Genomic DNA, 26,684 nt, shown 5'->3' with positions numbered 1-26,684 from the left:
CCTTTATGAATTCCCCTTTGTGCTACCAGGATCCAGGCAAAGGACATCGGAGTAGGAACAGATATTACTGCACTACCCTGTGCAACATCAGACTTGCAGGAACAGCATTGTGTTTGTCCTGTGTCAAGTGTGTCTCCCATCCACCTAATTTCTGCCCTGACATCCCTGCTGCTCCCACATCTGTGGTCAAGGACTTAATATTGCCCCTCAACAGCAATGCTAAGAAGCAGCTGAACCCCAGCTGCCTCATCCTCAGCTCCCCAAGAAGCAGTCCTCTCCTCTAACCATACCTCCCTTTGGGCAACAGCTTTGTCCTGCTACCATACACACAGCCTTTGTGGAGCAGCTTTGTCTCCGTACCACAACTCCTCAGGGACAACCCTGACCCCAAATTATCTCCCTCAAGCAAGGGCTCTCAGTCTCCTCAGGCCCCTCCCTGCCCCAGAGAACCCTCACCAGATTCGGGTACACCTCGTACCCGTATCCCCATTCCACATCTGCTCTGAGGAAGGGTCCCATCCCTGCACACATACTGCCCTCAGATAAAGCCCTCTCCTCACACCCCATCCCGCCCCGCCCGGTTCTCCCCTCAGCCGCACAGGCCCCGCCCCTCCCTCCTTCCCTCCCTCTCCGTCACCGCCTGGCTCCGCCCCTCGGCTGTCTCCCGCCCTCACGCGCAGGGCGCAGCAGAGGGCACGGCGGCGGCGCGGCAAGATGGCGGCTGCCATGGCGCAGGCCGGTGCGTGCGTTCTGCGGCGGAGCAGGTACGGGCACGGCAGGGGGGGTCTGTACGGTACAGTACGGTACGGTACGGTACAGTACGGCACGGGATGGGGATGTCCAGGCCCGGCAGAGCTCGGGGGGAGGCGGTAAGGGTTGTCTTGACAGCCGGCACCCGGGGGACGTGAGGAGGAGCTGTGCTGCAGCTCGGCCTCCCCCCGGCCGGGGCCGCAGCCGCCCCCTCCGCCCTGACTGCTCTGGTCGCTGGCGTTTCCCTACTGAGGCGAAGACGCGGTTGTGTCTGGTGCCTCGGCCCTGGGCAGGTGCGGGGAGGCTCGTCCTGGTTGTCCGAGCTGGAAGGAAAGATGAAGGGATTTCATTTTATTTTAAGAGAGAAAAGCGCACGGTCTCGTGTAATTATAACACGGTTTCACAGTCAGTAGCTGTCCGTGTGTAAGTGTGTATGGAAAGGGGCAGACGGAGCAGCTGCTGCCCCCAGGGTTATGTAATCACGGGGGTACGGTCTGTGAGAAGCGCGCGTCCCGGGAAACCCACTGCCCTCTGCAGATGTGCTTTTCGTAGCAACGGGGCGGTTTTAAGAATACTGTTTATAGGATATTAATGTGCTGTTAGAACGCACGGTCCCCCTACTCCCCCTTCTCTCTCAAAACCTGAGGAAGACACCTCATGTGCAGAGCATATTGCTGTCTGGCATTAGGGTCGTGTTGTCCCTTGACCTGTGGTGACCAGGTCACCGAGGGGCTGAAGTTAACATGGATCCCACAGTTCCTGCTCCTGCACCCTCCGGCTGGGTGGTGGGGTCAGGAAGGCAGTGCTCTCCTGCACCCTTGTACCCAAGATCAGGCTGTCAGGAGCAGGGAAGGTGAGGAGGGCAGCAAACTACTTTGTTTTGTCATCTTTACCTATTTTTAGATTTCAGAGTAAGGAGGAGAGTGGTTTTCTCGTGTTAGGCACCAAAACCAGTTGCAGTAAGAGCTTAGGGTCTGTGGTTGGCTGTTGCCTTCCTCTGGGATGATCTGTGTGCTGAAGTACCTGATATGCCCTGCCCTACCTTGGCAACCACACAGCTCCTGGCGCTCCTGTGGAGCCAGTGCAGCTAGTTTTGTTCTGTATGTGTATTTATCTTTTTAGGTTGTTATGTATCAAGCTAATACATGTGTTGAGAATATGAGTGCTTTAGGCTGCAGCTAAGTTGTTTGGGTTTTTTCCTAGACTTTTTAGGGTTTTAAGATTTTTCTGGTAAATTCAAGTCCAGTGCAGACTGGGTTAGTTCTTAGTTTTTTTAATCCCTTAGAAATATCCCACAGGCTCCCAGCTTATCATGGGCAAGAACTTCTTTTATCTCAGGTGTTCTAATATGTTGTAAGGCAGGCCTTGTAATACCACAAGTTAGTGTAGGTCTGGTGTATGACCCAAGCAGATCAGCTGACCTCCGTGTTCATCTAAAATTACATTCCCTTGCTATGTAAAATATACAGGTTCTGCAGCAGTGTGGGCTGCTTTTTCTGCCTTGCTAAGGAAATAATATCCTGGTAGATGATGTGGCAGTGTGGTATGTTTAGCACCTGGTCACAGGAATGCATGTTTTGGGGAGGGACTGTCCTGACATGTTTGGGTTAATGCAATGAGTTTAATTGAGACCGTGAAGCTGAAGGGCAGAGTGAGATATTACTGACACCATGTTATGGAGATAGGTTAAAACTACAGCTGTTTGTCCTTGGCTAACATTAAAAATATTGTTAGCATGTGTCTGCTAGTATCACTATGTGATTTCTAGGCAAGAAGTGTGCTATTTGTAGACACTTCTTCTAAGTAAAGAGGTGTCTATGTGTAACTCATTAGACACCTGAAATTAGTTCTAAATGTTCTTAATAACCACTTCCTTGAATTGAGTGGCCCTAAATGATGCAATAGCTTGTAAGCTACTGAAGTAATTCTGTACTCAGCATGTATCTCATCAAGAGCAGATGAAAGGTTAGAGGGCCAAATGAAGGTATCTCAGCTGTGGCATTTGCATCCTGGGAATGAACGGGTTGCACAAAGACCTGCCAGACCTGGATCTTCCCAAGGGACTGAGCCTGTTGGTGTGACAACACTGCCCCTCTCCTGCCCTGGCTTGAGCATGAAATCCTGTCTGACAGCAGGATGCAGTGTTGCCATGTGTTCCTCAAGAGCTTGGCTGTATGTGCTTATATAAAGACTTTGAACATGAATAGTTCTTGTGCAATCAGACATATCCTTTTCAGGTTATTAGAAACCAGAAAGGAAATGTTATATATTAAACATATGAAAAATCCTGGTCAAACCTTTTGCCTGTGTTTGCCAGTTGCAAGTCTGGGTGGTTTTGGAGTGGCAGAACCACTCACAGATCACTAGCATACAGAGTGGTAAGATAAACTCTAAAGAAGAGCTTCTGTGCCTGGCAGACTTTTCGAGCTATACTAGTTGGCCTAATAAATGACATTATATCTTGGAATCCATACATTTCCTATGTACTCCTCCTCCCTACCAGCATGACAAGGAAGGAGATACAGGAACCCAATTCAGAAGTGTCAAGATGGTTGCTGTTGTAGGAGCTTCCTGAATGACACACCTGAGTAGCAGCCTGGGGGAGATGGAATAATCCCAAGCACTAAATGATCATTAAAAATTTACTGTCACATTTGCAAGCAGAGTTTGTTTTGATGAGCATGCTGGTTTCAACTTTGCCCATTATAAACATTATCTTTGGATGGAAGTAAATACTTGTTAGCTGTGTTGTTATAGAAGATAATGATGCTTGTGCTATGTATTTACCTTGTAAGTAGAGCAGTCTTGTTTTAAATGCTTTTGTTTTCCCTAGCAAAATAGAAGTTATTTACTGACCTTAAAGGAGATGTTTGCATGCTATCGGAGAAAATAGGTCTATGTTAAATTGAAAGAAGTTTCAGAGAGTAGTTACACTCATCAGTTCTAGATTCACTTATTTAAAAGGCAAACCCAAACAGGTTACTAAATATTTAAGCTAGGGCACTGCATAAAACAAGATGAAATGAGGTATCAACTTTCTTTTTATAAAACACTCGGGTTGTATTCGCAATCACATCTTGGAACTCCAAATGGGCCAAGATGTGGTACATAATGTCAACATAGCTAGTCCCCCAAAAAGCGCTCTTGTCAAGATCAGCACCTATGATACTCAGACAAGTATCACTGTTACAGTAGAATTAAGCTCAAGAGGAACATATGTGAATATTTGTTAAGAAAAAGATAAAATGGATGCAGCATTAACTAAATATATGCAGGAGCAGTTGGATTGTCAGTTGTTTGGTTTTGTTTTGCTTTCCTTAGGGAAGAAGCAGGCCAGGAAGGAATATGCTCAGTGGGAATGTTGGATACTTTGAGGAGATTTTTCACTCTGTTATTCAGCCTCTGAGTATAAGATTATTGCTGTTATTGAACTGCTTAAATTAATGCATCATTAAACATTTGTACTTAAGCAGCTGCTTCTTGTCTGTTGTATTTGCAGTTTGCTGACTAGCTGTAACTTCCTTATACATGACAACCTGTTTCTGAAAACTGGAGTCCTGTGGAAGCATCCACCTTCTAGGACATTCTTCAGTGGTAAGTGAAGGCTTGTATCTACCCAGTGGTTTTAAACTCAGGGTTACTCAAAGTTGGCCAAATTACAATCACATACTGGTGAATATGAAGTTCTTCAGATAAAAGCAGAAGTGGGAATCTGCCATCAGAGATCTGTTCAATTCATGGCATTTCCATAGACACACGCTTGAAATTATGCTTTACTCCTTTGGTGTTACATTTTCCAGGTACTAAAAGAAGTGTGTTTACCTATTTCATAATATTCCTCATTTTTCTCAACTCTACTGGAATACTTGGATAACAAATGTTATGAAAGGAAATAATTTCCGTGGTTTGTTTATGGGGTTTTATTTATTTATTTATTATTTGTACTTTTATTGCTGCAAGAGGACCATTTTGGATGAAGAGTTTCCCTAGCCATGGCTGAAAGCTTCTTCTCTATCCTTTTAGATGTGCCATCTGTCCCACAATGATCTTATAGGTCTGAGGAGCCTTGCAGAAATGCAAATCTAGATAGCATTTGGATGCTGTAGTTTCTAGAGCAGTATTGGCTAAAGCTGGAAAGGCATATTTTAGATTTGGATTTGGATTTAAATCTAGATGACTTGCAAATTATGTAATTAGGAGGAAAAGAGAACTAATCTTATCTCTAGCCTTATAAGTGGTCTCCTCTAAGTGCTTGTATCTTTTCCTAGAAGAAATACTTTATTTGGTGAGAGTAACAAAGCAATCTTTAGATCATTGTCTCTAACTGCCTTTGATTACGCACTTAGCTTTCTCACCCTGCATTTTTTAATGCTTCTGAGGGAATGAGTCATTTTCATCAGTTCCAGAGAAGGAGATTATTACTTTATTTTCATCCTCATCTGCTAAATATACATAATGTTTAAGAGAAATCTGAAACATGTTCGCCTTATCTGGAAGGAGTTCAGATTTAGGGTTCAAAGCATCTTAAAATGTTACTAGTGTGTTAAAAGTCCCACACCTTTTTCCTCTTGTCCCAGATTTGTTTCTACTGGCTCATGTGCCAGGGCATGAGCTTTCCTCGCATTCTTATGCTGCTTGCTAAAGGGCTGCTGTAGTATCATTAGAGGACATGATGTTCAGCTGAAATCTCTAACCAGCCCCAACTGCCCGAACATGGGCTTGTTGCCAGAATTGATAACTGATCTTTTTGTCTTGGAATTTGTAAACTTGTGTGAATTTCATTCCTATCTGAAAGGTGTGGAATTTTATTTGTCAGGGCAAAACCCCCTTCACAAAGGCGTGTTAGATGCCTTTGCATCATGGCTTGGATACCAGTTATAAAAGTGTTTTTTTGTTAGCATTGGAGATGGGGAAAAGTCGACTCTTCAAATCATTTATTGACAAATTGTTTGCTGTGGCCTGTGGAACCTCAAATGGTTCAGTCTCTAGCACAGGAAAAGAAAGGTTCAGATTGGTGTAGTCAGTAGAGGCTCTTGAAGGGGAAACAGCCTCTCCCTGGATACAAACCAGAAAGAGCTGTTCTCACTGAGGGGTTCGGTTTGGGAATTTGCTAATCTCTGATGAAATAGCTGAGCAGCTTTGCTAACTTAGAACCAAAGATGTGGTGAGAAGGGAGTTCAAGGCTTTAGGGCTAAAGAGTATCATAGGTCTCTGTACAAACATTTCTGTTGAAATAGTGATGCAAAGTAAAGGTTGTAAAGTCTTTGTAAATTCAAAATAAATAAAAGTCTTTCTTTAAAAGCATTTAGCATTTCTAAATTATACCTGTCCTTTACTGAGCATTGCGCTTTAGGGCAGAATATTTTCTAGGATCTTAACTGTAACTGTACTTGCTGCCTTGTTTGTTGGTTGGTTTGGTTGGGTTTTTTTTTTCCCCAGAAAATAAGATTTTTTTATTTTTTAGTAAGAATAAAGCTATTTTCATATTGTGTATTTTAGGACATACAATTCAAACAATGTTTTAAATCGCATGTAGAAAAGAAATGAGCAAAAATATTGTTTTAGTAAACCAAAATGTGAGCGAGAATTACTTTTATTGGGCATCTTTTTGCAGCATCATACATGCCTTTTCTCAACTTGACTACTTAGAACTAAAGCTTCTCCAATTGCTGAGCAATTACACTTTGTTTCTGTGCATGCCTGGAAATAGATCTGGTGTTACTGAATTCTTTTGGTTGGCAATGCATCCTTTCACTGTCAAACCCTAAACCTGACATTGATGGAACAAGGTCTAGTCCATAGGTTTTGATTCTGGCTCATCCTGTTAATGACTGTTGTGGAAATTACACCAATTGGTATCTGAGACTTAGTTCTTTTGGGGGTTTTCTCTGTCTGGTTGTGAGTTAGGCTCATTTCAGAGAACCTTCAGACTGCCTGTAATACAGGTAGAAGCAGCACAGTCCTTAGACCATTAAGCCTTAACATACTAGTTTTCTCTCAAGATCTGGCAAGGGGAATACTTCCCACTGCTCTCGCCACTTTCCTGTGCGGCTCTCCTGTTGCTTAGTGACATTGCAGTGTACTTGGATCTCACAGATGACACGCAAGGCTTGTGTTGTGCAGGAGGAGCTTGGTAGTGCTTGGTAAGAAATAACACATAACACTAGATGTCTTCTCTTCTCCCCCCCTGCCCCATGTGGTGAGCTGTATTACAGCAGAAATGTGCCTCTTATTCTGTTTACCAAACCTACACCAAAGCAGGTCGTCATTTCCTTCCCTCTTCCAGTTAGCTGTATGTTTTGGGAATTCTGTGATTATAATGAAACCTTTAATGACTGAGGAGCATGAAGCTTCACAGTTCTACAGATTAATCCCCAGCAACTGATCATTCTGTATAGTAACAACATAGATGTCATTGTTGGAAAGTAATTATAACGCTTTCAGGTAGCTCAACTTCTGAATTTCTCCACAGTGCTTTCAGGGAGCTCATTTTGTTTTGGGGGGAAGAATGCTGGAGGGATAAGGGATGGTGGATAAGGTTAAAATCACAGATGACCAGTTGGTGTTCATCAGCTGAGATTCAGAAACCTGTTGTGCTGCAATGACTGGAGTACTTAAGAACATTTATACATACCTTATGGGTCACAAGCTTCTAATTACATTTTCTTCACGTAAGCTGACATCCCTCACTGCACATAATAGCTCTCTTCTTTACTGTGTAGTTGTTCTCTTTCCTGAAGTCTGTGTTTCTTTTCTGTTACAGACAGGAAGAAGTTTCATACTGCTTCGGTAGGGCAAGTCTTCCGCCTGCGCCCCTTCCATGTTCTGGTAGCTACAGGAGGAGGATATGCAGGATACAGAAAATATGAGGATTACAAGTTGGAACAGCTGGAGAAGAGGGGCATAGAGGTGCCAGTGAAGCTTGCAAGTGAGTGGGAGGTAAGAAACTTGGGGCAATTTTGCTTCTGCCACATTTGATGCAAAGCTCCTTTGCTCTCATTCCAATAAGGGAATGTTTAATTTGTCCTCTACTTCCAACACATTTTTGACAAATCATGGAACTAAAGTTTCTGTCACTTAAGTAACTGTCATTTTGGCTGAAGTCAATATAATGATGCATTAGGAGCTGCTGGTGTCTCCTCCACCTTTTAGTATGGCTGACACTTTATAAATACTTGTTAGATGGGAGGTGTAGTTAATCAGGTGATGGTATTATGTATTTTTTGAATAAAAAGGAATTTGGTAGGCACTGAATCATTCAGATGGGAGTCATGTCACCCACCCTCCTGCTTAAAGCAGGGCGAGCGCTCATTTCAGACCAGGCTGCTCAGGACTTTATGCACTTGGGTCTTAAAAATTTCCAAAGACAGAAATTCCACAGTGTCTATGGGCAGCCTGTTTCAATGCTTAATTATTCTCATAGTGAAAAAGATTTTTCTTGTTAGTTAATTATATATATATAAAATAATACAAATTATAGAAAATATATAAAATTGTTTATAAAAATTATATTATTTAAAATTTATGTAAAATAGTTTGCATATAAATATTAATTAATTTTTAAAAGTTAGAACCTTCCCTGTTTCAAGTTATGGCTGTTGTCTTTTCATCTCCCTCAGTAAAGAGCCTGGTTCCATCTTCTCAGCAACCTCATCTTGGCTGTTGGAAGGTTGTTTATAGGTCCCTCCTAAGTCTTCTGCAGGCTAAACAAGCTCAATACCCATAGCTCATCCTCACAGGCCATGTGCTGCAACCCTTTGACCATGCTGCTGGCCCTTCACTGGACATGCTCAAGTCCATCAGCACCTTTCTTGATTCTAAGAAAACTGGACACAGTATGGTCTAAGATGAACAAAGTAAGAGGGAACAGCCTTCCCTTAGCTTCTGCTCCTCTGTGCTGTTTGCCTTCATCACTGCCAAGGCATGATGCAGACTCATCTTCAGCCTACTGTCCACTTGCACTCCTGTGAAAGCAAAATGCATCTGCAGCAGCTGATGGAACTGGAGCTCTGCTCAGAGCAATGCAGTTTCTCATTTTCCCCACCTTGCATTGCAAGGTAGCAAATTAAGCACATTATACAGCTTACAGAATTAAATACAGAAATCAAAATAGGCAAGACTAAAATTACATATCATAACATTCAAAACCCATTCAGTGCTGAGGAATTTTTGTCCTAGTAGCTCTAGCTATGGGTGCAGCTTGTGCAGTCATTGTAGGGTTTATCTTCTCACTAGCTGCTCAGTCTGTGCTGCTTGGGACATTTCTTCCTGTTTTCATGCCTTATATATACTTACATATATACGTGTATACTTACATATATAGTTATATACTTATATCCTTATATACAAGGAAGCTGAGACAGAATTAATACTTAGTTAATAAAAATCTACCTGTTTTCTTTGTGAATAGAGATCAAGGCTTTTTTTTTGTTTTTATAGGTAACACTTAGGTCTGTAATGGCTCTTCCTGATCCTGAGGGATTTTTGCCTTTTCCTTCTGGATTCCAAGCAGTTTAAAAATTACTGTGCAATTGCAGTATGTGTATCAGATTCATAGGTCAAATATCCATTGCAGCATTGAAATAAGAAATAACTTCATAACTTCCTCTAATTGCTGAATCTCATTTGAAATATTAAGGATATTGTCTAATTCCATGTTAGACAGTTTGAAGTATATGTGGTATTCTTCCAAGCAGCCAGGTGAATGCCTGCTTCAGTGCCTTTTCTGAAGGCAAGGAGTTAAACATTCTAGGATCATAGGATTGTGTAGGAGATGCTTCGGTATGACCTTTAGCATCCCATTTCTTTGCATTCCTGAGCACACTGCCAGTTTGTGTGTGGTTTGGCCAGATGCCTGTGGGGGACTAGGCTGGAATCCCTAAATTCATTTTCACTAGTGACCCGAATCAGATACAAGTCAGACAGTCCAGATGCTAAAAGCTTAGGCCATAATAGCCCCTGAGGAATTTCTGTCTTATGAATATTCTTTTCCTGCTGAAGCTTATTTCAAACAGGTTTTATGTTCTGATTAAAAAAGAACTGGTAAGTGTCCGCAGAGTATTTATGTCAATTCAGTTTTGATACTCAAAAACAAATGTCCTCTTCTTATTATTCATACTTTTAAGTATGAAATTGAGTATTTCCTTTATTAAATTAATTTTCTTTCACTGTGCTGGTTTGTTATTATTTGGTGAAGCTACAAGTATTGCTGTTGATGAAGCAGCTCGGAAGGGTCTGGGTTTTGCAGTGGGGAATCACACACAGAATGTAGCAGGTACCAGTAGGAGACATGAGGTTTCCTGGTCCTTCCGTATAGGCTTAAGTTCTGTTGAATGCTTCTGTGGGAGAGAAAGGAAGCTTGACAGTTTTGAGGAAAAAGAGGAATCGTGTTCAGACATTGCAAGAAATATTCTGAACAATGAAGGTTTTAAGAAATATAAGAGCTGCATTGTTCCTTTTACTTGGAAAGTCAAATGTCTTTTTTTTTTTTTCCTTTTTTGCCTTTCAATTTCCATTATTCTGTTTTACTGCATCCCTGGAAGCACAGTTAGGGGTGTGGAAAAAGAGGAGTATTGTCTTGTTTTTGGAGCAGTGTAAGTCTTTGCATAGGCAAAATGAGACCATGTGCAATTGAGTGGGCTTTGAAAGAGTGATATGGAACAAGAAACTGCCGCATTGCCAAGCCTGCTGCTGGGAAGTTCTGATTGTGCAGTACCAACCTCGTGTGCATGTACGAATGTGAATGTGCAGCATCTTCCACATGATGGCTCTGTGTGCCAGCCAGATTTTCTGCTTCTGAGCAGGTGACAGAGATATGAAGTAGGAAATCATCATTATCATGTTAGGCAGGGAAGCTCTCCCTGTAGCAGAGGTACATATCCTTATAGAAGTGTTTGTAGGGTTTGATTGAATTGTGGAGTAGACTCCTGTATACTTCATGAAAGAATGGGGAGGAAAACAATCTGGTCTAAGTGTCCCTTAAGCCTTCCACAGAGAAAAGGCAAAACTGTTGTTCCTTTATCCCAGACCTTTTCTTCCTTTAATTTTCTTAGAGACATTATGTAGCTAATAGCTTGAGCTGATTAAGGCCTTAGGGTGTCTCCCACTGTGAATGCCAGTGAGGATCAGCTTTCATTTAATTAGATGAGGTAATGCAGCCGACTCTGAGAGAGGCAGGTAGATATTTATCAGATGGATGGAAGCTTATTGTTTCAAATCCTTGCTGTCACAGAACATTTCCTGCTGGGATCTGCATGCATAACACACTGTTCATATGCTAACTAGAGGCATTTTGTATCTTCTCACTTGGGTACTGGGGAGTATTGATACAGGATTGAAGAATTACTGTGGATGAACAGAGTGACTGGATGAGTAAGAGTTTTTCTCTAGAGAGGAACGTTTGTAGCTGTCCTTTGCTTCCATAGTTGGCTCTGTTTTGTCTAAGCAAAAACTAGTGTGTGTTGGAGTGACATGCAGCAGGAAGTCTGAAGTGAGCCTCTAAGGGAAGTGAGCTGTGGTGACATCTGAGCATACAGATGACGGGTTAATTCACAGTTCTGTTCTGGGCAAACCTCAGCTTATTGCCATGGGCCACAGTTTTCGAAAACAACTCTAATACAGTGGAGAAGTGCTTGAGTATAGGCGTAGGATCTTGGTTCTCAGAAGTAAGAATAACACAGTCCTTCCTATTGATACTAAAAACTGCTCATATTTATGTAACCAAGGACACTGGGCGCTCTTTTGGCAGTACAACACAGAAGGTGCTTTTCTTGGCCTAGATGAGACTGACATTCAGTGTTATGGCAAGAGGTGTGCATCGGGTTTAAGGAAATGCTAATAAAGGAAAAATCTCTGCTTATTTTGTTAATCCAGCTTTGGAAGAATGAAACATCATCTGCACTGGGTTGGTCTCTTATTCTTCATTCTTGCTCCCATGTTCTGATGTTTGGAGTTTTATTTGAGCAAACATGCTGCTGGCAAAAATGTCTTGTAGAGCACCCCAATGCACATGGCAGAGGTGTCAGAAAATGTTCAAAGTGGTGAAATTCCAACAGCTTGAACATGTGTGAAGGGTGTGATGGGGTGAATTGGTTTCTGAGGTGTCCTGGAAAAATGAACTGAGGAAAATCATTCTTAATCTGATTGGTCAAGTGAGGTGGCTTTTTGACTCTGTAAATGGTTTCTATCTCGTCCAACTTCCTGAGCGCCTTGCTGGGTTACAGGGTGATTTCAGGAGTACTTTGTGAGACTGCAGCGCACTTCTTCCTTTGGCTGTTGCTCTGTGTGTCGGATCGCGTTAACGTACCCGCTCCCCGCCGTGGCAAGCGCGGGGTCCCGGCAGGCTGCGGGGGGCACAGGTACAGCCCCAGGCAGCGCCTTGTACCCCGGCACCGCCACTTCCGCCGCGGCTCCTTAGGAAGCCAAGCGGTGAAGGGACCTCTCGTTCCCGGGGTGTCCTGGCAGGGTTGGTGCCTCCCGGGGCAGATCCCCCCAGCCCGCCTCGCCAAGGCTGTCCCTGAGTTCCGGTCCCCTCCGGCTTCCCTTCCTTTTCGCATCTCCTGCCCTGGCTCCTCCTCCTCGGGGGCCGGGGCCCTGCGGGAAGACAGCGGCTGCTGAGCGCCAGTGGCTGGGAGGCAGCGGGGGAGGGCCCCCGGCACCGCGCTGCTCCTTTAAGGCGCGGACCGGCACCGGCAGCGACGGGAGTGCGGGACGGGAGGTAGGTGCGGGCCCGGCGGGGCGCGGGCGGAGCGGTCCGGGCTTGGGGCGTCGGTGGGTTTTGCCGTCCGCTGCTTTGTTCACGTGTCCGAAAACTGCTTTAGAAGGGCGGCAGCGGGACAGAGCGGGGAGCAGAAGGAGACCCGGCGGGGCGGTGAGCGCTGCCGGCCGGCAGCAGGTAAGGACCGCTGTGCGAGGGCTGGTGACCAGGGTGCGTGGCTTGCTGGAAGTGTCGGAGACACGTTCCAGGGTCTCGACTCTCCCGTGAGTAAGCTCTTGGCTGATTCAAACCGTGCCAGTGTCTTGGGGCGGCGTTCTCGGAGTTGAGTCCCGCGGAGCTCGCTCAGCTTCCTCCGGTGCCGCCTCGCTGCGGAGAGGCACCGCGGCTTGTGCTTCCGTTAGAGCCCTGCGGGGCCCGGAGCCCGCTCCACACGTGTTGAGCCAACGCGGGGGGGGGGGTTGGTTGTGTCTCTAAAAAGAAAACCAAAACCCCATGATACGGAAAATCTTACTACAAAAGGTTAAGGTAATACAGCACATTTTAGGTGTCATCAATTTTCATGTTCCTTTGCAAAAGTAAATCAAACTTTCTCCCTTGCTTCACAGATGAGCTCTGTGACACTATACAACAGGCTTTTTGTACAGAATTCAGGTCTAAGTTTTAAAAACCACACGACGTTTTATGGCTAGCTTAAAATAGTACTTTTGGATATTTTTCCTATTTATAGAATGGAACTAAACAAGCTATGTGTAATTAGGGGGAAATGATCAAAAGTGAGGATTTTTTCATAATAAAATATTAAAAGGCTTCTTGATATAAAAAGTAAAGCGTTTTAGAAATGAAGGGTTGCTGAAGCAGAGCACGGTCTGTTCCGTTAGTCCACAGCAATCCATCAGCTGAAGCAGGGCACTTGCCCAGCTCATCCTAGCCAAGCTGGAAGTGAGTGTGCTCCTCACAAATCCCGTGGCCTTCCTTGGCAGCTGCAAGCTGTGCACTCGGGTTTCCCCGGCACCATCAGAGGAGCTGTGTTGTGCTCTCAGCGTTTAGGAACTCTGGACTGGGCTGGGTGTGGAGCATCCCGTGTTCCTCTTCTGGGCTGGCTCCAGAGAAGGTTGGGTGGGAGCAGGGGTTATGTGTCTGAAATGATGCATACTGCTGGGAAAGGAATGGGGCCCTAAATAAACAGTGACCAAATACCTCTTTGCCCTGCTTGCAAGACCTTATTTTTACTGGCACTTAAATCGAATACAGCGTTTGGATGTGTCCGGTGCATTTTTTAAACAGTAGTGTGTTACCAAATGCAGAAAGTGTGACCAGAGGACTGTGAACGCTCCAACTTGGCATTCCAAGCCTAATGATTCATGCTTATGATTTAAAACTAAGGTTTGAAGTTCAGTTGCATATTGGTCTTCCTGGAAAATGCGTTGCTGTGTTATTTCATACAACTTGGGCTCACTGGAGTTGATGCTGTACTTGAGCTGATGGAGCAGAAGGGTGTTGCATACCTGGCAGATTAGTAGTTCTCTATTAGATAATAATTCTCTAGGGATTGATACCTGCTGGTAACTGCTGATTTTTTGCCTAAAAGGGATTCTGGGTGATTTCAAATAGGTGGGGAGGTTCTTACTGATGTCCAGCTCCTACAAACCACCAAAAATTCTTGTCTAAGCTAATAACAGAGTCTTTGTGGCACCTCCTGCATCCCAAGTCCAGCCATTGAGATGCCCTTCGAGGCATACCCGTTATGAGCTGGTTTATCACCAGTTCTTGTTCATTACCCCATGGTGTAAAACTCGGGGTGGATTTTTAATTTTGGCCTTTATACACTGTAGGAACCTTGCATTACTTCTGGGGCAGCCACAACAGGGATGGCAGCTTGCCATATATGCCAGTGCTTAAGCACAATTCTGATATTTGCCTCTTGATGAATGTAATGAGGTCAGCAGAACAGAATTTAGGAAAAACATAGGTCTTCTTATGCACCTGAATTCATTCTTAACAAGTGGAGAAGAAGCGCTTTTAACAGCAATACTTCTCCCTTCCTCGAGAGCGATCTCTCCTGCACCACATTTTTTGTTCTGAACTGAAGGTTGGTAGTTCCCACTGCTTCAGGATGTAGAACCCATGGTCCATTTGTTTTGAGGGAGCAGGTGAGCTAGCTTGTTCCATGCTTGCATAGAATCAGGTCTGTTCAATACAGAATATCATTTCTTGAAAAAGTTTTGGGGAATAAGATCAAATTCCTACTGAAAGAGCTTGTGGGTTTACACCCCTTACCTTTATAGGGAAGAGTACAGAAAATGTAGATAAGACCTCTGTTTGCTCTGGTATCTTTCTACAAAGTCATACATAGGTGAAGGTCTTGAGAGGAGATGAGGGCAGGGAGCAGGGTGCCAGCCTGGCTGCACAAAGGGCAGCTGTGAGTCGGGGTGCTCTGGCTCTGCCTGTGCCAAGCCTAGGAACTCCCCTTCCACATTCTGTGAAGACACGTGTCCAGTGTGAAACTCGTTTTCACCATGGTCTGAAGTGCCTTTTGAAACCATGTTGTCAATTTAGCTAATTTCTTTTTACAATCTCGTATCTAATGGTGGTGATTTCTAATATTGCAGGCAAATCCAGAGCAGCAGCTCCCCCGTGCTCCTTTTTGCTTTGCTTTGAATTTGGATGGGGTTTTGGGTAACTGCTTTCATCGTTTCACTATACAGATGGCTCCATTTCTGTTGTGTAGGAGTTTCTTGTGCCAGCCAGGGAAAGACTGAATGATATTTTTAAATAGGAAAACAAAGTTGGCACAGGGCTTAGGGAGGAAGGAGTTTCTGGGGAGCAAGGAGACTGTTTGGGGTACTTTGGGCTGACCATAGATTTACCTTCTATCAACTGGCTGGATGTTTTATTTTTTTAATAATTGTTAAAACTGAGCTCAAACAACAGCAGGAACAGAGCTCTTGGAAGCTCCTGGGGTCTGGAACACTATGCAGCAGTTTTCTTGCTGAAAATAATACCCTAATACAGACACTCCAGAGGTGTTTCTAGGGAATATCTGTAATATTTAGCACTGAAGGTCAGGCAAAATACAAAATTTTTTCTAGAATTCCCTTTTGAGGAAATGGGGAATTTTCCTTGCAAGGAAATTGGAGTGGGATGCCTTTAGCTAGTTAATTCTAGCTTTTCCTGCTGGCCCTCCCACATCTCCAGCCTTGTCTCTAATACAATACAACCCTTGCCCTCAACATCAGCCCACCAGTGCTCTTTTGGACCCACTCTGTTGGGCATATAGATTCCATGGTGTTTAGAGAGCTTTGCAAACAAGGAAATCCTCATTCTTTTTTTTTTTTTTTTTTTAAAGCCAGCCTTCAAAAGATAACAGACGTGAAACAGCCACTGGAGAGCCAGCCCCTGAACTGGTCCCGGTGTTTGGTCTGGCCTTGAGGCAAGATGTAGCTAACAGTTGACTAACAGTTTCTGAACCATGGGTGCACTTTCAGGCTCCCTTAACAATACAAATCCAGCCACAGGAGGTGCAGAAAACCCATGTTTGAGATGCGGTGTGCAGGGTCAAAGGGGGAAATTTCCCTCTGTATACTCAGAATGCTCAGATAGAAATACTGCAGCCTTTTGTCTGTTTTTACAAACAAACCAACCCAAAACTTCCTGTACTCAGGTTTTGTTCTACTGGAGGTAAAAATGTGACAATACTGATAGTCACACAATAGGCACTTTAACACTTCTTTTATACCCGATTCTCAAGCTGGTCCTAAACCTGGCTTGTTTCATTGTTATGTATCTGGGTATTTGTAGAAGAATGTCCTTTATGGGCTCCTTATGTGAGTCTTTTAAGATGGAAAGAGACTTCAAGAGATGGACACTGGTGTCTAGCTAGGGTTATACAACAGAAGGATGTTCCTTTCCTTTCTGTTTTCTTCTTTCCAAGCTGGATATTAAGAGCAGGAAAGGATTTTTGGTGCCCAGCAGTCTGGAACTCTTTTAGTGGTAGCTGCTGCACTGCAGAATTTAAGCTGGGAACTATCTCCTCCTCTTCTTCGTGCCACTCCTCCTCTGAGCCTCGGATTCAGACTGGCGCTGGGTTAGCAGTGCAAGGCCATTTGGCTGCTCCTCTGCCTGTGGTGCATCGCTGCCCCGCAGCCTGGGACTGCAGGGTGGGCTTTGGAGACTGGAGTTTCAATGGCAACCCCGACTAGCGAGGAACAAGGACTGCTTATATGGACAGCTCGTTTTTATCTTGTGCAGAGTCAGCTTTGTAGTGGGATGTTGAAATATGACACAATGCCTGTTTGTTTGCAATAGCTGCAACCCTCGTAGCAGAGATTCAAGTGGGAAACAGAGGGGGAATCAAGAGACAAACCAGCGGGGGAATTGGGAACTGTGACGCCGTGGCCTCTCTCCTGTGCCGGAGCAAGCAAAGGGAAGAGAGGTAGAGGAAAAAAGACTGAGCCTTGCAACCAGCCGTCATCCTGACGATGTGTCAGTCAAACACCCTGCAGGGACCAGATCTGCACACAGGGAAATGGTGAGATGCTATAAAGCTTTATCTAACCCTCCACCCTCTTGCTACAACCTCCACAAAGTTAAAATTCATGTCCGGAGGCTGCGTTCAGGGAACGGCGGCAGCAGCAGCTGTGCCGGGGACCAGCACCCACAACTGGAGAGTCCAGGCCTGGCTGGCTCTGCCGGGGGTACACCAAATAGGAGAAGTCGCTTCAGGTACTGTGCAGTATTTTCTGCTTTGCAAGAATGGTGACTGAAGGGAGGGAGGATGGGAGGGTTTCTGGGCAGAAGGAACGACAGCCATCTGCAAAGCTTTTGTTTGGCCTAATTACTGTAAAGCTCCTTATGCATTGAATTGGCAGAGAAGGGCATGCTGTTATGTGACAAAGGGAATGAGGAGGCTTTCATTCCATTCCTTTCTACTCTCCATCACTAGGAGAATGGAAAAAATAGTGAGGGACTGCTCTGAAACCAGGCCAAGGCAGTGAGAAGCCCGAGGGCGTGAGCGAGCTGCCAGGATGCAGCTCTGCAGGGATTGGTCCATGAGCGACTGCAGTGAAGAGGGGGAGAGCAGCGGGAGGGGGAGCCTGACCTCCACTGGCAACCCAGTCCTGGCAATCCAACCCAGCCTGCCGGCCCTCCAGCACATCTTAGGCTGATGGGTGGCAAGGATGGGAGGAAGAAAGTGAAGTGCCCCTTCCTATTCCCATGTAGAGTCAGTCCCACCTCCTGCTGAGAGGAAAGCGGCTTTATCTCTGCTGAAGCAGCACTTCATCTCCTCCGGGTTTTTTCTTCCTCCATGCATTGTGATGCACAGATCACTCTTTGTTTTTTATTAGTTAATTCTTGGAAGGAAAAAAGCTGTGCTCACTGCAGAAGTCTGAGCCAAAAGCAGTTTGCATCCCAAAGGGGTGAGAGTTGTACCTGTCTGCATGGAATTTTAATTCTGATGCAAGTTTTGAAAAGAATGCATTGGCAAGAAAGTTTGCTTTTGATTTCCCAGCTTCTTTCCATCTTGGAAAGATATACACAGTACTTTGTACTTCATCCTTTGTATCATGTAATCCAGTGAGAGAGAGAGCTGTTCAGAGCAGCCAGAGCATACTGCTTCCAGTTTGGGTGCGCATATAGCTGTATCCCAGCTGCAGGCACGCTGCCTTCAGCAGCATGGGGAGGACAATCTGCTAGCCAGCACCGAAGTCAGTGCCCAGAAGATTTGAGTATTTTGCCCACAGATAGGCAGACTTCAGTTTGATCACATGATCTTGGGAGTGCCAATGGCTTCTTCATGAGTAAAAGCCAAAGAATAAATGGGGACCTGAAGGGTCTCTTATCCAGAGCTCCTGCAGGGATCTGAACTGGGGCTCACAGTGCCTAGGAAGTTGAGCAGCTTTTCCCTCTGAGAGTTACAAGTTCAGTTTCTCCCCAGGAGCATCTCTGCAAAATGGGTTTTCTCTCCTTCAGGGCAACCAAGTAACAAAAAGCCATAGATGCAGTTGGTTATGAGGCAGAGGAGTTGGTTACTGGCCTATGGAGACTAGACTCTCGCAGCACTAGAAGTACTGGCTTTGTGCATACTTCTCTCTTCAGAATTGGGGTGAAGGTTTTAAGACCTGGAAGGATGTCTTTTGGAATCAGTTATTTGTAAATTGTATTAACTCAGGAGTGCCACTCCTGTTGTCTCTAAGTAAGTGTTTGTTTCCCACAGTCAGAGAATGACCAACAGGTCTGTGTAAATTTAACTCCAGCATCTTTTGTGATACAAAATACAACTTGAGGCACAGTCTAGACAAGATGTCCTCAACATGTGAACCCTCTGAGGGACCTCTTTTAGGTCTCGAGGATTTCTCATCCAGAGTATCTGTTCTTGCCGTAAGATTGTCCCTCAGTAAGAGTACTTATTAAAGTCCCCATTACCATGTTATGTTGTTAGTTGGATGAACTAGCTGTGAGTTCGTTTACAAGTGCCACCTGCAAGTGATGTTGCATTTAAATTTTTAGGGTGTCATTCGTAAAGTGTGACCTGTGAGAGTGAGCACCATTTTTTTGGACAGAGAATTATTCTGGGTTTTGGTTGTGTTTGTTGGGTTTTTGTGGATTTTTCAAGATAAACTGGTTTTCTGCTTTGGGAAGGGGAAGAACTGATCCAAACAGAGGAGTAAAGACTTGCAGAATCAATGTTTAAGACTAGCAGGAATAAATCATCCCCAGCTATCAGAAGCTGGTGGTTCTGAAGCTGCGATGGCTGACCCTCATGTTGTGTATGTAATCTTGCAGGTTGCAATTCCCCCAGCTGGCCCTGAGGCGAAGGTTGGGCCAGCTGAGCTGTATGTCTAGGCCTGCTCTGAAACTCCGTTCTTGGCCTCTGACTATTCTCTATTATCTTCTGCCTTTCGGTGCTCTTAAGCCCTTGACCAGAGTGGGATGGAGGCCTGTGAGCAGGGTAAGTGTGAGCAGGTCTCTTGCGCTTCGTGTATCTTGGCTGTTTTATCCTGGAGGGAGCTGGCAGCAGCAGGGTGGAGATCCTTAACCCAGGATAGGCTGGTGATCACAATATGGAAGCAGACAGATGCAATTCATGGTTCCCTTCAGCTTTTACTTTTCATAGTTGTGATGTCCAATTGCTTCACAGACAAGGGATTTTTTTAACAGTCAGTGTTCTGCCCAGGAAAATCAACAACTTCTGAACTCATTCAGTCACCTCAAAGTACTGACCGAACCTCCTCCAGTTCCCATTCCTGGCCACACTGAAATGGTCCCTTGCTTTCTGTCATTTTTGCACAAAGAAAGTTTGTTCCTCAAGTTCTTTGAGCATTTTTAATCCCGCTGGGCTGGCTGTTATGCGTATCTGTGCTCTGACACTGTTGGGAGCAGGGTGCAGGATGCCTTGCATGTGGTTATTCATGTAATTGCAGAATGCAACAACTACACAAATAATTCATAGAAAGCTGCCACAAAACTGCCATTCTTAAGATGATTTCACTGAACAGCTGTTCTGTTTGATGCCATAAACTTGAAAACCAGGCTCTTCTGGAGAGAAGGGGTTCCAAGAAATAGAACTTCTAATAGTTCTCTGATTTTGCAGTTGTAGCTGCATATTCTCAGTATTTGTGCTAAACTGAGCACAGGTGACTTTAGAAATTAACACTGTATAACACGTGTCAAATAAAATGGCAGAACATTTTTTTCTTCAGTACTTCAGCTTACACAACCTAAGTACTGTTCATTTATAAGGTTTTATCCAAAGTAAGATTGGGCTGGTGTTTTCCTTGTGCAATATCACTGTATGTGACGCAGGATGGTGATTTGTGGGTGGAATCTTACTTTGCTCTATTTGATGGACAGGCTCTCGACAGCGTGTGCTTGTTTATGGCTGTATTTTGCAAGACTTAATTATGAAGGACACAAAACTGAGAATAAATTATGCCTCTCACTAAGAAATAACCCATAACTTCCAGTCATGTAGCTGGGCTGTTCTGTTAAAAAGAAACTGTACTGGGTTCAGCAGATCGCTACTCCTATTGCAAAAGTGCTTTGGAGGGTTCAGTTCCCTTGGTCCACAAGCCCTATATCACATCATGGTCATGTGAGCTTGGCTGATAACCACAAACCCCAGAGGAGTTATCTGCTGGAATTACCAACAGGAAGACAGTGTCGTCATTCCAGTTACATCAGCAGCATATATATACCTCTTATCCACAGTTTCATTTAGTTGCCACTGAAGCATGCTTTCATGTAAGTCCAAAGGGTATTTCTGGAGGAATAAAGGCACTTTATAGTCTTGCAATTAGCAGCTCCCATTGTTACAAGAGGAGTAAAGGCACAAGTTTATACTGGTGTAGCTCTATCTACATGTGTGTGTTTCTTTGACTCTACTAGTGTTATTAGAGCAATACTGGGATGTGAAAGTCACCCTTCTGATGAGTGTTCTACTAGCACATGTGAAATCTGTCTGGTTTAATGTAAGCCTCACATTAGGCAGTTTCCAGTAACTTGTATGTGGAGCTTCAGCCTGCAGGGGAGTGGAGATTCTGGCTTCTGTATAAGGTGGTAGAAAGTTTGATTCTGTCCCTCATCAGAATGGAGGGAGTGCAGATGAAGAGCAGTGCTAATTTCTTGCTGACTTAGAGGCTGTGTGTGGTGTAACCTGCTGAATGCAAGGGAGGGGCTGGTAAAAACAGTCTGATCCTTTCTGTTTTCTGAGGGGAAGTAAGAGAAAGCTGCCAGTGGGCAGAACCGAATGATGAGGTGGGATTCTTTCTTTAGGTTGCTCTGTACAAATCGGTTCCGACTCGCCTGCTCTCACGAGCCTGGGGTCGCTTGAACCAGGTGGAGCTGCCGACATGGCTCCGGAAGCCTGTTTACAGCCTGTACATCTGGACATTTGGAGTGAACATGAAGGAGGCAGCTGTTGAAGATCTGCATCACTATAGAAACCTCAGTGAGTTCTTCCGCAGGAAGCTGAAACCGCAAGCACGGCCAGTCTGCTGCATGCACAGTGTGGTGAGTAAAAGGAAATGAAGGCTTTACACCACCAGCTTCCTCTCACCCCCAAAGGAACGTGACTGCTTTATGAGGAATAAATGAATTCCTAATGTGTTTCCTTTTTTTCCTCTTCACTGTAGATCAGTCCCTCTGATGGAAAGATTCTTAATTTTGGACAAGTAAAAAACTGTGAAGTGGAGCAAGTAAAAGGGGTTACTTATTCTCTGGAATCCTTCTTGGGACCTCGTGTCTGTACAGAGGAACTGCATTTTAGCCGGGGTGAGTTCTGTATCCGTTCTGCTCTGCCCTTTCAGTGTTCTGAGATCATGAAAAAAGCGATTACTCTCTTTCTCTCTCATTCTCACACTGTCTGCAACAAAAGCAGGTCTGATTTTTGTTTTATTTGGGTCACTGTTTTAGTGTTTCTCTGTCTCATTGGTAGCTTTAGAGTGTCTTGTCTGGTTCATAGGATCTAATTAGATTATAATGTAGGATCTAATGTTGTTGTAAAGGTTAAAAAACACTTTGAAATATTGGATTCTTGGAAAAAGTGTATCTTTTGTAGTCTCAACAATACAAGTAGACTGCATTCAGTCCTCTGCTGTTAGCACTGATTCTAAGCTAGCCTGCTTGGCTGTCTGTGATAGGTAACTGTGAAGAGTATCTTTAACCCCTTTCTTTCCATTCTTTGCAGCCCCATCTGGTAACTCTTTTCAGCAACAGCTAGTCACAAAGGAGGGGAATGAGCTCTACCACTGTGTAATCTACCTTGCACCAGGGGATTATCACTGCTTCCATTCCCCCACTGACTGGAGAGTGTCACACCGGCGTCATTTCCCAGGTAGGTCTTCACTCCTAGAAGGTAAGCCCAGAGCAGCTGTGGAGGGAAAACCTGGTACAGGGCACTGCTGAAGGAGACACACCAGTGGAGCAGTTGGACAGTCACATGATAGACAATGGTCAGAAAGTTATGTGTCACAAATGGTATTGAGTTTTATAGTAGTATAGTTTGTCTGATCAAATCACATCTAAATGGTGAAAGTGGTGATACTGTATTCAAGCTGGTTCAGTTCTTTGAAATAAACGTTGATGCATGCTGACCCGATTTGTTCCTAATCACCGTTTGTTCAATTTGTACCTGAAATACAGATAGTTCTGCAGAGCAGACCAGAGTAGCCTAAAATACAATCACTTCCTGTGGTTGGCAAAGAACATGCTACTAAATGGTTGTTACTGGAGCTGGGATCAGATGGTTTTGTCCTCCTCTTTGCAGGTCATTTACTCGAGTTCAGCAGATAACAAAAACTGATATCTAGTGAAAACCTAAGTACTTGGGTTTCGCTTCAAACACCATGAGAAGAGGGGCAATGACCTGCCATGATGTTGGAGAAATAAGTCAAGTCCCAGATATAAGTTAGACCTTGATTGCATTGAAGGACTATGGGTGAAATGCTACTATCGGATTTGGTGTAGCAAAGCAGATGCAGTTTATAGCTAAAAAAGTGTATAGTGACTATACCTGACTAAATTACTTAAGAAGTATGAATTTAAAACTTTTTGGTTCTTCTGTACTGGTCAGCCTGAAAGGAGCCATTTACAGGCTTGAAAATATAAACCCTTTGCTCTTTTACAGAGAGAACTGTAGATGGTGTTCCAGACTGCATTCAAGCTTTACAAATGAAGGGTCTTTGGTTTCTCTTGTGATTCAGCTAGATAAAATGCAAAGTAGCATGAGCCTTGCTCAAGAGTGCATCTTTCTGGACTACATTTTCCTATGACCCCTTTGTTTTTAGTATTGCTTTGTTTTTCATTCCCTGTGCCTACCATTTGCCTCTCTTCCTGCAAATACATGACAGAATTGTTGACTGGATCAGCTACTGTTATATTGAAAATACCATTGCAGTACTGCTACAAACCAGACAACTTGATTATTTTCTCATTCTTGCAGGCTCTCTGATGTCTGTGAATCCCGGAGTTGCTCGCTGGATCAAGGAGCTGTTCTGCCACAATGAACGAGTTGTCCTTACAGGTGACTGGAAACATGGCTTCTTCTCTTTAACAGCTGTAGGAGCAACTAATGTGGGCTCTATTCGCATCTACTTTGACCAGGTGAGCAAGATCGTGGTAGGCAGCTTTCTGCTTTTGATGATGGTTGAGATTGGTATAGTACAAACAAAATTGCAACAAATATTTAGATCTTATTACTTTGAAATTAAGCTATTTCACAGTAGTGCTGTTCTAGGACTGATTTAAAGAGTCATCTCCAGTATAAACATCTGGTTTTGAAATATTCCTACTGCACTTTTGAATTGTAAGAAAGTTCCTGAATTAAAGGCCTCAATATTCAGTTTAAAGCTGTGCTAAGGAATACGGAGTACTGAAATACTTAAATATCTTTTTCTTCTTTCTCTGTACAGGACTTGCATACCAACAGTCCTTCTTACTCTAAAGGTTCCTACAATGACTTCAGCTTCATATCCAACAACAACAAGGAAGGGATCCCCATGAGGAAAGGGGAACATTTAGGGGAATTTAACTTAGGGTCTACAATTGTACTCATCTTTGAGGCACCCAAGGACTTCAAATTCCACCTCAAAGCTGGACAGAAAATCCGTTTTGGAGAAGCACTGGGCTCTCTATAGCAACTCTCAGCAAGGTGGTTTTCTACACAAAGGGACTCTTATCACACCACTGAGTGTTTCATTTAACAAGTATGTATCACTCAGCAGGACCTGGGTGAGGAAAACTGAAGAATGTCATTGCTATGTTAAAACTGAGAGCATTTGTTTTACACTGACATGCTGCTGAATGCAGAAAGAGAATTGAATGACCAGAGGTGTATCAGGTACAGCTGCCTTTAAAGATGTTGGCCATGGAGGTTTCATGGAGGACCCATCCTGTGCCTGTAGTCTTTCATGTTCTCCCTTCAATGTGCCACAGGGAAATTTTGTTCTTAAACCCTTTTAAGCCCTCCAAGGCTGTGCAGGTGCAATGGGGAAGGGTAGAGATTAGCTGTATTTAAAGGGACAGTGACAGGCTGAGTCAGACCTTGTACCTGCAATGTCTGTTTTTCAGACTTTGAATAAAGAATGTGTTCTCATTTTATTCTGACATACTCTGATGAAGCTTTTAAATAAAGGTAGCTGTGAATGCAGAGAGACAAATAGTTCAGGGGGCGAGTATGGATTCACAGTTCAGATATGCAAAATGTAGACAGCATCAGTACAATAAATTGCACTCATCCAGGTCTTCTACTGTTAGACAATTCTTTTACCTGACATTGTCCCTTTAAAAATGGACTTTGCACTGTATTTTAAACCTGAAAACACTGTGTCTACATTCCATGTGATGAAACTGGTCATCTTGGGTTTTTCTTTTAGAGAAGTAAGAGTAGACAAAGCTGTGTCCTCTTCCTAATCTATGGTTCTATTTTTCTCTTCCAGGCCTTAAAGATTTTGTTTGTATGAGAGGCAGTATGGATTAAGGTGTTAGAAGAGGGAATATTTTTCCTTGTGTGATGCAATAAGGTAGCAGCCAAAATGTTTTTACTCCTTGCAATGCATCTTCATTGTTGCTTTGTCACTAAAAGCTTGAAGAATTACTTTCTCTATTTAGTGAAGTTTCAGATACTTCAGGACCAATTTTTATTGCACCGAGTGAAGTACATCTATGCACTGACTGTGTATAAAGATATTATGAATCTTTGAAGCAATCCCAGATTGCCTCCCAGGTGTGAACCTGGCCATCCTGTAATGGACTGGCAACAATTTCATCTTATTCAAAAGATGACTCTGACTTTTGTCCTCATGCTAGGAATGTGCTGAGGACAAACCTCTGTGCTGAAGCTTCATCCTACAGCAAAACTTCAGAGCTTTCTTGTAACACCATGTCAAGAAGAGTTTGAAATCTAACACTTTGGGAGCTATCTAATGTGGCACTGACAGAAACTGGTGCCAAAGTGAAGAAGAGGCATTGAGTTTTAAATGTATTATTTGTTTTTAGAGAATAAACTTGTTTCAGGCCCAGGCACTCAAACATTTAAAACTGACTTTGCTGTCCAGAGCCTGGTGGAGTGAACATGCCTTTCTGCTTTCTCAAAGATTCCTATTACTTTCTTGCTTGAGCTAATTTTCTGCTACTTTAAGGAGATTGTAGGCTTTAACTAGCTCTGATTTTCTAAAGAAAAACTTCTTTGTATGCACTGCAGAAAAGAGAATATAATTTTGTTGTACAAATGTCCAGTTTGCCAAGTCCTGTATGCTTAGCTTGTCATCAGGAAAGATGGGATGATAAACTGCCTCAATGACTTCAGTTATGGTGGCTGGTTGGGTGACAAGCAGGAAAAAATTCATTTGGCTCCAGGAGTCAATGTTTCCTCACTTTACATGAGGAGGAGTTTGAAAGCTTGAAGTGGCTCTCAGCCACCCATCTTGTTAAATTCCTTGGCATTAGCAAGTTTACTCCTGCAGCAGTATGTTATCATATACAGGTTATAGAAACATGCACTTTTAAAACTGTTGCTATTTAGAAAAGACGAAGGCAAACATCAACCCCAGAGGCTGAAGCTATGACTACTAGCCTTTTAACTAAATATCATAACAGTAGAAGGCAAATTCATTCCAGTGGATGACGGGAAAGACCACTGAATCTTTTTCCCCTTTTCCACTGGGGCCTCTGCCACCCAGACACAGCCAAAGCAACTTTGAGCTTTAATTTCTCCATGCTCAGCATCACCATCCACAGTATCTGAAGGTTATTGTTAGCCTAGTAACGGAGCACAGGTTACCTGGTGTGTGCTTTATTAGAAACGTAAGGAGGAGAGGATTCAGCGTGCAAGTGGCTGGTTTTGTGATAGTCTTAATACTGTGCAGAGCTAGCTGATTAACAAACAAGTTTTGTTATGCAGTGGTCAGCAATGCACCCTGGAAGTGAAAAAGCAAAGTTCCTAGAGGGTACTGATAATGCTGTGAATTTCTCCTGCATGGAGAATCCATTTAATTCAACTGTATCAGTAGCATGCTATTTTTGTATGTCAAAGTGTATGACTTACTGACATGAACTCATTTAATTGCAAAGATTTTGAAATAAAGAGTCTTATCAGTGTTGCTTATCTTTGTGAAATGTCAGGGTAACCTAAACTAGGTATTGTGAGTGCAGCATGGGGTTTATACAGCTCCTTGTATAAACACTTGTTTTAACCACTTATAGTAACAAACCAAAGCAAGCA

The 26,684-nt window shown here is 43.7% G+C and overlaps 1 protein-coding gene across 5 annotated transcripts; it reads left to right on the top strand.

The window, feature by feature from the left end:
• The first annotated feature begins 679 nt into the window (after positions 1 to 679).
• PISD (phosphatidylserine decarboxylase) lies at positions 680 to 26,567 on the top strand. Of its 5 annotated transcripts, none has more exons than XM_031047884.2 (8): positions 680 to 764; positions 4,250 to 4,344; positions 7,514 to 7,689; positions 21,239 to 21,475; positions 21,598 to 21,736; positions 22,152 to 22,298; positions 23,406 to 23,566; positions 23,875 to 26,567. In XM_031047884.2, the coding sequence occupies exons 1-8, from the start codon at positions 715 to 717 to the stop codon at positions 24,097 to 24,099; spliced, it is 1,230 nt and encodes a 409-aa protein (XP_030903744.2). In that variant the 5' UTR covers positions 680 to 714; the 3' UTR covers positions 24,100 to 26,567. The 5 variants fall into 5 exon arrangements, with proteins under 5 accessions (XP_030903744.2, XP_005147855.2, XP_030903745.2 ...); XM_005147798.3 differs by lacking the exons at positions 680 to 764; positions 4,250 to 4,344 and adding exons at positions 16,772 to 16,994; positions 19,250 to 19,415 and having other exon boundaries at positions 7,566 to 7,689; XM_031047885.2 differs by lacking the exons at positions 680 to 764; positions 4,250 to 4,344; positions 7,514 to 7,689 and adding exons at positions 12,424 to 12,466; positions 16,772 to 16,994; positions 19,250 to 19,415.
• The last annotated feature ends 117 nt before the right edge of the window (positions 26,568 to 26,684 follow it).

This window comes from Melopsittacus undulatus, chromosome 12, assembly GCF_012275295.1.
Source record: "Melopsittacus undulatus isolate bMelUnd1 chromosome 12, bMelUnd1.mat.Z, whole genome shotgun sequence".
Taxonomy (NCBI): Eukaryota; Metazoa; Chordata; class Aves; order Psittaciformes; family Psittaculidae; genus Melopsittacus; species Melopsittacus undulatus.
Note: the sequence above shows the minus strand (reverse complement) of the source record. Positions and strands in the feature narration are given on the sequence as shown.